The sequence below is a fragment of the Thamnophis elegans genome, chromosome 4, assembly GCF_009769535.1.
Source record: "Thamnophis elegans isolate rThaEle1 chromosome 4, rThaEle1.pri, whole genome shotgun sequence".
NCBI classification, from domain to species: domain Eukaryota; kingdom Metazoa; phylum Chordata; class Lepidosauria; order Squamata; family Colubridae; genus Thamnophis; species Thamnophis elegans.
Window position 1 is genome coordinate 16,254,587 of NC_045544.1, and position 13,311 is coordinate 16,267,897.

The 13,311-nt window shown below is 38.4% G+C and overlaps 1 protein-coding gene across 1 annotated transcript; it reads left to right on the top strand.

The window, feature by feature from the left end:
• The first annotated feature begins 327 nt into the window (after positions 1-327).
• On the top strand, positions 328-13,017 carry IRAK1BP1 (interleukin 1 receptor associated kinase 1 binding protein 1). The gene is made up of 4 exons (XM_032214864.1): positions 328-729; positions 9,637-9,702; positions 10,596-10,726; positions 12,214-13,017. Exons 1-4 carry the CDS (start codon positions 448-450, stop codon positions 12,494-12,496), a joined length of 762 nt encoding a protein of 253 aa, XP_032070755.1. The 5' UTR covers positions 328-447; the 3' UTR covers positions 12,497-13,017.
• The last annotated feature ends 294 nt before the right edge of the window (positions 13,018-13,311 follow it).

Genomic DNA, 13,311 nt, shown 5'->3' on the forward strand with positions numbered 1-13,311 from the left:
AATAAAAAGTAAAAAAAAAATAAAAAGTAAAATAAAAAGTAGAAAGAAATAAAAAATAAAATAAAAAATAAAAAGTAAAATAAAAAATAAAAAGTAAAATAAAAAATAAAAAGTTATTGAGCAAAACATCGTTACTCTCAATGTTTTATCAAATAAAGTCTGTTTCTCTGACAACATCACTGCCGTTTGTAACCACGCCAGGTCATAAATCCTGATTTACAAGCGGCCAAGGACATCCCCACACAAGCGCCAGGCGGGGCTTAACACTGTGCGAGTGATAGGACAAGACGCTGCAGAGGCCGCCCCTCTTCAATTCGGGGCGGGGCTCTGGCCTCCAGGCGATTTTCCCCTCAGAACTACAAGGACCATCAGGCCTTGGGCGCGAGGGCTCGCGGCGTCGCCTCCGTTGCTAGGCTCTCCTAACGGTCCTTTTCCTTTTCCAGCCAAATGCCGCTGCCGCTCTCTCCAGCTCGGGTGTTCGCTGAGTTGGTGTCCCCGCCCGTCGCCTCCGGCACGGCAGACGACGAGCCGCCCAGAGCCGCCGAAGGAGGGCCGTTTGGGAGGGAGGTTCACGTGAGCGGCAGCGCGGAACTCAGCGCCGGACCCGATCGGGCCAAAGTCACGCTTTATTTGAGAAGCAGGAAAGGGGAAGCCGGCGCAGCGCGGGGCAGCGTCACTCGCAGACTCGACTACGTCGCTCAGACGGTTCGGCAGCGCGGAGGCATCTCGTTGGGTGACATTTAAAAAAAAAAAAAAAGCCCCTCGCCCGCGCAGCCGCAGTGGGTCTCCTGCCCTTTGCGAGCGTGCTCAATTCTTGGTCGCTTTAGCACAGAGGTCTTCAAACTTGGCCACTTTTAAGACTTGTGGACTTCAACTCCCAGAATTCTCCAGCCAGAATTCTGGGAGTTGAAGTCCTCAAGTCTTAAAAGTTGCCAAGTTTGGGAGCCCTGCAAATAGCACTTAGACTTATATATCGCTTCGCAGTGCTTTTACAGCCCTCTCTGGCAGTTTACAGAGTCAGCATAATTGCCCCCAACAATCAATTTAGTCCCTCTGTCCCTTTGACAGAGAAGCTGCGTCTTAGCCAGGGAGTCCGGTTAAGTATGTTTTGGAGAATTTGGTGCCGCCATCCACTAAAAGCCATCCTCTGTGCTTCATGCCCACCTGTGCTTTTTCTTGAGGCAGCTAAACTTTCTGGATTTTTTTTTCTTTGAGGACATTTCCCTTCTCATCCAAGAGCTTCTTCCAAGAGCTGAAGAAGCTTCTTGGATGAGAAGCAAACGTGTTCAAGGAAAATAGCAATAGCAATAGCAGTTAGACTTATATACCGCTTCATGGGGCTTTCAGCCCTCTCTAAGCGGTTTACAGAGTCAGCATATTACCCCCAACAACAATCCGGGTCCTCATTTTACCCACCTCGGAAGGATGGAAGGCTGAGTCAACCCTGAGCCGGTGAGATTTGAACAGCCGAACTGCAGAACTGCAGTCAGCTGAAGTAGCCTGCAGTGCTGCATTTAACCACTGCGCCACCATCAGCTCCAAAAGTCCACCTGCCTCTTGATAAAAGCACCTTTGGGGCAAACAAGACCTAGATGACTGAGAACCCCCATACACATCTAGCATGGGGAACCTCTAGCTGTCCTGCCTAGTGGCTGAATTAGGCTAAACTATGCTTTATGCTAATGGGATGTCTCGGTGGTGCTGTATGCATCGAAATAACTTGGATAAAGGGATCATCTGGATAGTCCCCGATCCATTCCAGAGGTAGGCGTCGTAAATCATTTTATAATGCTGCCTAGCTACAGTCACCAGGAGTAGACCTCAAGTTATTTTGATTTTAAACTCGCTTTTCAATCAGGAGCCCATGGCAGCATAGGAAGCATACGATTTTTAACTGCAGCAGCAAGGATGTGAAGTAGATTGAGTTTAGGGAGGTTCGTTGACTCAGAATCACCAGGGAGCTGGGTTGGACTAAAGAGCGAATCTCCTTGCTAGTAGTCCAGTACCAAAGGTGCTTTTTCAAGAGGCAACTGGACATTCTAGTTTTTCTTTGAAGATGTTTTGCTTCTCATCCAAAAGCTTCCTCAGTTTCTTCAGAGCTGAAGAAGCTTCTTGGTTGAGAAGTGAAATGTCTTCAAAGAAAACAGAAGGTCCAGTTGCCTTGTGAAAAAGCACCTTTGGGACAACCACGACTTGGTTGACTGAGAGTCTCCATAGACATTTATCATATTTTCAGAGTGTAAGACACACCTTTTTCCCTTAAAAAGAGCTGAAAATCTGGGTGCGTCTTATACACTGAATACAGCCACTTGTGCCTCCCAAAACCCCACCCTCACCAAAATAGCCGTGCATAGCCTTTAGAAGGCTTTCAGAGTGCTCCTGGGGGCTGGGGAGGGCAGAATGAGCGAAAAAACAGGCCGTTTTTTTGCTCAATCCCCCCCAGCCCCAGGAGCACCCTATAAGCCTCCATAAGGTTATGCATGCAATTTTTTACAGAAAATGGGCCCAATTTTTCGTGAAAAATGGACCGTTTTTGGCCCACTCCAACCCCCTCTAAAGGCTGTTCATGCTTCTTTTCTTTTTTAAATAAATGGGCCCGTTTTCCCGAAAAATGAGTTGTTTTGGGGAGGTTTGCAGAGTGCAAAAACTTTTTTTTTTTATTTGCCTCTTCAAAACCTTGGTGCGTTATACTCTGGTGCATTTTATACTCCAAAAATACGGTTCCTGTGATAATACATATTGCTTAGCCATCATGAAGGAGTGTCATTGGGTAACTAGCAACAGAGTTATGTACTACTGATCTAAAAGTCATTCCTTCTGAGTTTATATGGATGTAATTTCAACCCGTTTTCAGACCTCCCTCAGTTGTGAAATTTACTCAGTTCCTCTGGATTAGTAATAGTTATGAAACCTAATCTAACCTAGAAATAAAATAACACTGTGGAAACAGTTTTGAAGGAAAAAGCACACAAGTAAAATAAAAAATATGTGGCCTTCAAGTCAGTTAGGACTCCCTAGTCACTTCATAGTCAAATTCATGCAATTTTTAGGCAACATTTTCAGAGGTGCTTTTCCATTGCCTTCTTTCTAGCGCTGAAAAGGTGATAGCCTAAAGTCAGCCAATTGATACTAGCCAGTATTTTTATTTGCATTTATGTTAACCACAGTTCTTAATAAGAGTTTAAAAAACCATAGAGAATAATTATGTTTTTTGGATGGTTTGTGATGCTATGAATAACACCTTATTTCTGTCCTACAAGTGGCATTTTAGCAGATTATCAGGAATTTATAGGTACCAGGTAATTTAGGATATTTCTGATATTGCAGTCTTTCAAAGCATAAGTATTTTAGGAAATTGTTCTCTCAATCATGCTTATTAGGATTGTTTAGCCCTTTGAATTTCAAGGCAAAAATAATTTTTTACATGATTCCAGGAAGGGGCACAACTGCTTTAAGAAATTGCAGGAAAAGGTTTACACTTCTACTTTGAAGCACTTTTTTTTACTTTTGATTCAAATACATGGTTACATATTTTCATGGTAAAATATGAGTTAAAGAAAAGGTGTTAAGTTTGGACCTGGACTTGATTCTTTTTTTTTTTTTTAATTTGCAATTTTTTATTTATTTATTTTTCTTAACACATATTGTATTTCCCCCTCCCCCCTCCCCCTAAATCCCCACCTCCCTTCCCCCCCCCCGACTTCCCAAAGACCATACGTGGTATAATTTTTGAACAATCACAGTCTGAAATATCTCTACATTGAACTCAGCTTCTTACTGTTACCCAAATTTAAAACAATTTAAAGTATTACTGATACTAAGCATAAGCTATCTGGAGTTTTTTAGTCCCATATTTACTTTTTATGTAATCAATCCACTTTTTCCAGTCTCTTTTGTATCTCTCGTTTGAATGTTCTTTGAGATATGCTGAGATTTTGGCCATTTCGGCTAAGTTCATAACTTTCAAAGTCCATTCTTGAATTATAGGTAAATCTTTCTTCTTCCAATACTGCGCCACCAAGAGTCTTGCTGCCGTTATTAAATACAGGATCAAATTAGTCTCTGCTACTGTAAAATCAATGCATATACCCAGTAAAAACAACTGGGGGGTAAATTTTATCCTTCTTTTGAAGATGTTTTGCAGGATCCACCATATTTTTATCCAAAATGCCTTAACATTACGACATGTCCACCATATATGAAAATATGTAGCATCACAAGAACCACATCTCCAACATTTAGGTTGAACATTTGGATACATAGAGGCAAGCTTTTTAGGATCTAGGTGCCATCTATAAAACATCTTATAAAAATTTTCTCTCAAGTTTTGTGCTTGTGTAAATTTCACATTTCTTACCCAGATTCTTTCCCATGTTTCAAGCATTATTGGTTCCTCGACATTCTGAGCCCATTTTATCATACAATCCTTAATCAGTTCCGTTTCAGAATCCATCTGTACTAATACATTATATATCCTCTTTATATGCATTGAGCTTTGATCTCTTATTTGTTTAAACAAATTATCCTCAACTTTTACAAAGCCAATTTTTTGATCTGTTTTCCACCTAGCTTGTAGTTGACCATACTGAAACCACGTTTGAACTACCTTCTCTTCTTTAAGTACCTCTAAAGATTTTAGTTCCATCACCCCTCTTTCTGAGATAAGAAGTTGTCTATAGGTGGTTCTATCGAGTTTTTGTTCTACATTCATATTTTCAATTGCATGTCTAGGAATTGCCCACATGGGCACTTTATCATTTAGTTTATATTGATATTTTTTCCAAACCCGCAATAAAGCATTTCTTAAGATGTGATTTTTAAATTTCTTATCCGTTTTTTTGTTAAATAACAGGTAAGCATGCCAACCATATAAAAATCATATCCCTCGATATTCAAAATTCTGCCATTAGTTAGATGAATCCAATCACTAATTGCAGATAATGCCACTGCGTCATAGTATAATTTTAAGTTAGGTAATTTCAATCCTCCTCTTTCACGTGCATCTTGCATTATTTTCATCTTTACCCTCGGCTTCTTTCCTGCCCACACAAATTTGTTGATACCCTTCTGCCATTCTAGAAGATTCGCTCTTTTAAGTATTGGTAACATTTGAAAAAGAAATAAAAAATTTGGTAAAATGTTCATTTTTACTGCCGCTATTCTACCCAGCAAGGACAAATGCAGTTTTTCCCACCTTTTCAACTCCAACTGTGTACTATGCCAAAGTGATTCATAATTATACTTGTATAATTTCCCATTTGAGATTAAAATATTAACTCCAAGATATTTAACTTTTTTAACTACCTCACATCTTAGCGTCGCCCCCAGTTCTTCCTTCTGTTTGATAGTCATATTTATAGCTATTATTTTGGTTTTTCCTAGATTTATTTTAAATCCCGAGACTTGACCATATTGATTGATCGTATTCAATAATACCCTACTAGTTTCCTGCGGTTGCTCCAATATTATAACCAGATCATCCGCAAATGCACGAACTCTATATTCTTGCTGTCTAATTTTGATCCCTTTTAAACCGCCCAGGCCCCGTATCTTATTCAACAGTATTTCCAAAGTTATAATAAACAATAATGGGGACAGAGGACAGCCCTGTCTTGTACCTTTTTCAATTTGAAAGGAGTCTGTCAGACTTCCATTGACAATGATCTGGGCTGTTTGCTGCTGATATATTGCACCAATTGACCGTAAAAAGCCATCTCCTATCTGCATTTTTTGCAATGTCTTCAGCAGGAATTGCCAATTAACTCGATCAAAGGCTTTCTCCGCATCCAAAAATATGAATGCGGCCGGGATTTGGTTGTTCTTTCCCAGGTATTCTAAAGCGTTGATAATTAATCTAACGTATCCTTCATCTGTCTGCCCTGTATAAAACCAGTTTGATCGGTATGTATCAGTTGCTGAGTTACCCCCATTAGCCTATTTGCTAATATTTTAGTAAAAATTTTATAATCTACATTGAGTAATGAAATAGGTCTGTAATTTTTTGGTTGGGTAAGGTCTTGATCTTCTTTGGGTATCAACGATATGAACGCAGCAGAGGGAGGCACTTTCCCTCCCGATTGAATTTTATTGAATAGTTCTCTGAGGGGTTCTACCATTTCTAACTGTAGATATTTAATAAACAGCTGTTAAACCATCTGTACCTGGTGCTTTCCCTAACTTTAATTGTTTAATTGCCTGCAAAATTTCCCCAGAGGTTATAGGTTGGTTCAGCTTATGCCTATGTTCTTCTCTGACTAGGGGGATTTCCTTTATCTAGGTATTTGTCTATATCTCCGTCCTTAATTTTATCCCCTTTATACAACTCTGTAAAAAATTCCCGAAATACCTTTTGAATCTCTTCCTGTTGAAACACTTCTTTCCCTCTGTAACACAATTTGGATACATTTCGAGCTTTCCTTTTTTTTCTAATCTGATAAGCCAACCACCTACCAGGTTTATTTGCATTGCAGAAAGTATTATGTTTAGCATATAATAAACTAGTAGCTACCTGGTCAGAGATCAGCATATCAAACTGAGATTTTAATATAGCAATTGTTTCCCTAATCTTTGTATCTCCTGGATTCAATGTTAATTCTGACTCTTTCCCTTTAATTTCCTCTTCCAATTCTTTTCGTTTTTGCCCTTGTTTGTATCTATGTATTTTATTTATATTCATTAATACTCCTCTCATATACGCTTTGCTTGCATCCCATACATATTCCAAAGATGTACCCTTGTTCATATTGAAGACAAAATATTCCGATAGCAATTTTTACAATTTTTTACAATCATTAACATACTTTTCATATCTAAATAAATTTTCATTCAACCTCCAGGACCTTCTTGCCTGGGCTACCCTTCCCAATTCCATCCAGACTGGGTTATGGTCTGAAAGAACTCTCGCCATAATCTTTGTCTTCTTCACCCTACAAAGTAATTACAAAATTATATAATTTGTAATTAGTATAAAATCAATCCTTGAAAGAGATTGATGTCTATTGGAAAAAAAGGTAAAGTCATATTCTTCTGCATGCCTCTCGCGCCAAGCGTCTCGCAATTCAAAGTCGTCCAGCATGTCAAAAAAGGGTTTGGGTAACTTAGCTCGAAATTTGGTGTTCGGGCGAGCTGTCTTCTTATCTCTTTTGGTGTCGATCACGCCATTCCAGTCACCCATTAATATACAAGACTCAAAATCCCACTGTACTAATTTAGCATGGAGATTTCTATAAAATCCATCTTGTTGTTGATTAGGAGCATAAATTCCCAAAAGTAACGTCTTTTTCCCTTCTAAGATTAAATCTAATGCTATATATCTTCCAAAGGGATCTGCTTCAATTAGCTCAGCTTTAATGTCTTTCTTAAATATACTACTATGCCATTTTTCTTTTCCATGGCTGAGGTCGCAAAATGTTGGCCCAGTTTGGGGTTAAACAAATATTTTTGATCGGTTGATTTGATATGAGTTTCTTGCAAGCAAATTATGTCATTCTTAAACTGTTTAAGATAATGAAATATTTTCTTTCTTTTCTGTGGAGAGTTCAGTCCGTTAACATTCCATGTCAAAATCTTAGTTGTCATTTTGGTTGCCTGAAGCTTTTTTAGAGCTCCCGCAAGGCCTGTCTCACCTTTGGTTTGGCTCCTCCCACAGCTTCTGAGCTTGTTACAGTAGCACCTTGGTCAGTGGCCAATGATTGTTGAGATTGTTGCATAGTAGCTTGTTTATCCGTTTGTCTGGTGGTCTTACGGTTGGATCTTTTTTCCTTGACTCCTTGCCCTTCCGGAAGAGGGAGATGATACATTTTATCTAATGGTTGTGTGGTTTGCTGTTTATCTTGTTCGTCTCGTGGTTTTTCACCATATCCCGAAGGTTCAGGGTATCCCATCTTCAGAATCTTATGATAGAAATCACGAGCTTTCCATACAGAGCTGAGACGATATCTTTGTTTGTCCATTGTAACTATAATACCGAATGGGGCATCCCATCTGTACTGTATCTGACGCCTTCTGAGCTCTTCCACCAGAGCATAATCTCTTCTGGCTCTTAGCATCTGAGGCGGTATTTCTTTCAAAACAATCAGGTCCTGTCCACCAATTTGAAGCTTAGTATTGTAGGACTCTTGTAGTATCATATTTCTAGATTCTCTTGTAACAAAGTATATTACCACGTCTCGGGGAAGTTGCCTTTGTTTTGCCGCCATGAGTTAACACGAAAAATCCTGTCAATCTGCCAATCAGAATTGGATCCGGTTTTCCCACCAGACGGTCAAAAGCTTCAGAAAACATTTGCTTTAGGTTCTCCTGTTTTCTTCACGCAGCCCCCTCACTCTTAATGCAAGCTCCATCTGCTTATACTGTATCATAATTTGTTTTTCAGCATTATCAATTTTTTGTTCCACCACTTCAGTTTTGGATATCAGGTTAGTTTTAGCTTCATTGAGAGTTTCTAAATTATCTTCCATTCCAGAAATATTCTGTTATCACATTTACAATTCCCATCATATTATCATTCATTTTAGTGACCCTGGTATCGAATTTGTCATATAGAACTTCCATCTCATTCCTTATTTCATCTTTGAAATCTTTAATCATTTCTAGATTCTGTTCTCTGAATTCTTTAAACATTTCTAAGTTCTGTTCTCTGGATTTTTTGAACATTTCCAGAAAAAATTCTTTGTTAGTACATCTCCACTAGGGGGCATAGATGGTGGGGGCTGCAACTTTGTGCCAGGTATGGGAGACGTTTTCGGAGGTAATTTAACAGAGGTTGATTTGGATGCCATTATATTTTGGTTTTAATTATTTATTCTAAATTACTAATCCACTGTGCTATGTGGAGAAAAAGAAATTCCTCCCCCCCTTCTTTTTTTTTTTTTTTTTACAAGGGTTTTACGGAGGATTTCAAAAGAGAAAGTCCGTTTGGAATGCTTGGAATGTCTCTGAATCAACAAAGAGTCTTGAAAGCTTTAAGGGAGTAGCTCTAATTAAATTATAAGAGATTATTTCTTTAATTCTGTAGCAGGAAGCCGGAGATAACAAATGCAGAAGCTGTAAACGCCATTTTGAAGACAAAAACAAAAGAGGTTTTTATAACATTGAAGCTGGTATTTCAGATAGAGAAAGGTTTTAAAGTTCACAAGTTGGTCTTTGCTCGTATTGATTTTTAATAGTCTCTTTTCTAAAGATTGTCCTGAGGGGGAGGGGATCCTGTCTTGTGCTGTGGATAACAGCTGCGAAGTTCAGTCGGAGTTGAATGACTCAGCTATGGGTTGATCCTCCCCCTCCGTCCACAGCTCACAAAGAAACAAACTGTGAACTTCAAAGAAGATTCTTACCAGCTGAGATTCCTCACTGCTTTTTCTTGTCTGAAAAAAGAGTTATCTTCTTGATATTGAGTAGATAACGGTCCTGAATTCTGGGGGCAGCTCTGTTAAGCTGCCGACCGGCGACAGGCCACTCCCCGGAAGTCGACCTGGACTTGATTCTTATTAGTATAACTCTGTTAATTTTGGTAAGTCTCTTCCAGCTCTAACTCATTTTACTGTTTTGAAATGCATTGTTCTGTTCTGTTGTTTAATGTGCCTAAAAGAACATTGTTTTTAAGTAGCGGACTTAAAATGATCATTTTTCCTCCCCAAGGAAAATGATGTGACTGTGACAAAAAACTTCAGTAGAATAGACAATTCGTATAAGATGGAAGCCGAGGTAAGTATCTTAAATAAGAGAACTATTAGTCTTAAATATGTTTGTTTTGATTTGACAAAACTTTTAAAACCATCTACATATGCATTCTTAAATTTATTAAATTCACTCATTTGCTTTTTCATTTAGCATTGTATCGTGTTAAAGCTAATTTAGAATTTTAATGGAAAACAATGGAAGTATTCTGAAAATATGTCATTAATTGCTGTGGTATCTTGGGACAAATGTCTCTTCTACATATCTTAATCAATTAAGAATGAGTAGTATTTTCAAATAGTGTAATGAAGTGAGTAGAGAGACACCACTGTTGAAGAGATGTGTTGCTGAACTCTAGCATAGATTCATATTTGAAAGTGCATACCTTTATTTAAACTATGGCTTATCTAATGAATCTCTCTCTGATAGATTACTTTGGTCCTAATCTAATATTAGTAGATACTAACAAAATAAGGTATTTTCAGATAATACCCTAGCCAGTACTTGATTTTTAATTCACTGTACTCAGTTTACTTTGCAGATTGTGAGCCAGCTTTATAATAATAAATAAATAAAATAGAGTAAATAAAAAAAGTGAGAGGCTGGAAAAGATCCAAGGTGGCGCAGTGGTTAAATGCAGCACTGCAGGCTACTGCTAGATCAGCAGTTCAGCGGTTCAAATCTCACCGGCTCAGGGTTGACTCAGCCTTCCATCCTTCCGAGGTGGGTAAAATGAGGACCCAGATTGTTGGGGGCAATATGCTGACTCTCTGTAAACCGCTTAGAGAGGGCTGAAAGCCCTATGAAGTGGTATATAAGTCTACTGCTATTGCTATCCATATATACCGCTATCTTTTATTTTGGTCATCTTGCAATTAAACCACTGAAAAAAGGCTGCTACGTTTTTATTTCATTTACAGGTTTGCATTATATTTACTGATTTTGGGAAAATGCAAGATACATGTAATCATCTAGTTGAGAAACTAGATAAATCAGTTATCATCAGCTCACCTCACTTTTACCATACGATGGAGGCTGTAGATGCCCTTCGGTAAGTTTCTCAATACATTTCTCAAGAAGATGTATATTTCTGGCTTGCTTATTTCATTGTGAATGTGTTCCAAACTACATAAGTAAAAATGTTTTCTTGAAGAGAACTGACTGTGCAATAACATAGAGATTGCAGCTTTAATAGCTATCCTTTGGACCAGTGTTGTCAGACCTAAAACTGATAATCCAGTTCATACCAGCATCTCCACATAGAGATGGCAGAGGAATGCCATCACCAGTTTAGTTTAGTTTAGTTTAGTTTAGTTTAGTTTATTTAGTTTATTGTATTTATATGCCGCCCTTTTCCCCCGAAGGGGACTCAGGGCGGCTCACAACTCGAACCGGGGAAGGGGGATACAGACAAAAAATTTAAAAAACAAGCATAACAATATATAATTTAAAACTCACAACAGTCAAACCATTCGAGACGGGGGCAACAGCTCTTTAGCCCCAGGCCTGTCGGAACAGCCAGGTTTTGAGGGCTTTGCGGAAGGCCTGGAGGGTGGTGAGGGTTCGAATCTCCACGGGGAGTTCGTTCCAGAGGGTCGGAGCAGCCACAGAGAAGGCTCTCCTCCGGGTAGTCGCCAGTCGACACTGGCCGGCGGATGGAATTCGGAGGAGGCCTAATCTGTGGGATCTAATCGGTCTAGTGGAGGTAATGTTTACTAATAAAAAGACTGGAGTTACTATGGGAAGTTACTACTGTAATGTGTATTTCTGTCCTGTGAAGTCTTGGAAGCGGGAGAGATTGGGAAATGTTGTGGAATGTCAGAATGAAATACTGAATTAGTGTCAGACAAGTTGGACACATTTTTCATCTCCCCAAACTTCCTGCCTTAATTTAAGGAAGAGAATATATAAGGAATAAGTAGTAATATTGCAACAAATAAGATTATTTTATTACTATTGTCATGCTTCTTAAACCCATCTTTGTTTTTTTGCACTACTGAAAGTTGGATAATGTTGTCTCCTATTTTCCCCACAAGAAAAATCCTGTGAGGTAGGGTGGGCCAAAAGAAAGGGAGTGGCCCAACTCATCAATCCACCTATAGATTGCTTTGTAGTATTGTAGCATGTAACTAAATTAAGGAATAGCAATAAATTTTTGAGGTTGTACATATTTGAAGTATTTTTAATATCCTCTTCATACCTCCAGGATTGTATGCAGAACAGTGGTAAGATAGCCTTGCCCTCAACTATACAACTATCATAGTTTGCAAAGAAAATGAAAAGTAAGGAAAAAGGCAAAGATTAGTTCCTAAAAATTAGTTTGGCTTTCATTCAGAAAAGAACAAATTTTTAAACAAATACTATTAAGGAAAAACTTGTAACTATGCGGAAATTTGTGTAATTATGTGCCTAGATGTGCAATTATGTGATACTGAAGGCTTCACTTGATCTGAAAAAAATGTCATCAAGTTTGACAAGCATAAAACTGCAATTTAAATAAGAACTGATTAACTAAATCTTGCTGCTCTTTGTTTTCAGGAGGCAGGTATGCGTTTCTGCGGTTAGAAGTGCTCAGCAAAAAGCTCAAGAAGTTTGCCAGTTGTTTGGACACTCCCTGGGGAAACCTTTGCTAATCAAGGAGGAAGAGGTAAAGGAGTCAGAAGGTCATATTGAGGATCATACAGACAATTCTTCAGATTTATTCAGTTTTCAGCAGAAACTCCAAAGTGCCACCATCCACGTTTCTTCAAGAGTATTTGCTATTTTTGAAATAAAGGGAGAGAAGAAGAGGAAAAAGACTGCTCTTATAAAAGGCAACTAATTAACCCCTGAAGCCATTAATTAGACTTTCTTTATGAAGAAGAATGTACTCAGGAAGCTCTACTTGATTTTCCATAGTCTTACATTTAAAATTACAGTTGAAGTAGAAACTCCTTCTATTGAATGGGGTGAAAAATGTGGAACCCTGCCAGTGTTTTTAAAAAGTCATTGCTATTCGGATGTGTCTAAAATTAAGGGAAAGCTTTATTTCGCGATCATATAGTGCAAGAAAATGCTCATGAGCATGATTTAAATAATTACTGACCCATTCTGTTGCTCGACAAGGCAAACATAGGTAGATGTACCTTACAGTCCCTTTGTCAGGTGGTTCGCCTTTTTAGATTACAACTTCTGGGAAATTGTAATCTAAACTGCACAGAATGTACCTTTATATAGCAGCAAGTTTGTCCTATTATGTACACTTTAAGACTTAAAAATTTATTCTATTATTATGGCGCAGTACATATGTCTGGTTTGGTCCAAAGCAATATGCTTTTTAAATAAAGTATTTGTACAACAGCTCATTGTGGCTTCTTACTGTTAAGTTGGAAATTGTTTATAATTAGGCTTTGTTCAATACAGTATTAGGAGGTTGCTTTTCTTGATGTCTTTATAATACAACCAATTGGTGTAGTACTTTGGACTGGGTCAACCACATTGTGCTTACCACTGAAATAGGGAGAAGAAAAAGGAACACACATTAATAATAATAGATGTTGGCATTATGCTAACACAGTTGGCTCCCCAAGACAATTTATGGATTAATTTGCATACTTTATGGTATTTCCTTAGTCACTTCTTACCCTAATCCAGAAA

Coding starts and splice junctions, on each gene's coding strand:
- IRAK1BP1 (XM_032214864.1), top strand. CDS start 448: ATGCCGCTGCCGCTCTCTCCAGCTCGGGTGTTCGCTGAGTTGGTGTCC. Junction 730..9,636: donor GGCAGCGCGGAGGCATCTCG/TTGGGTGACATT, acceptor TTCCTCCCCAAG/GAAAATGATGTGACTGTGAC. Junction 9,703..10,595: donor CGTATAAGATGGAAGCCGAG/GTAAGTATCTTA, acceptor TTTCATTTACAG/GTTTGCATTATATTTACTGA.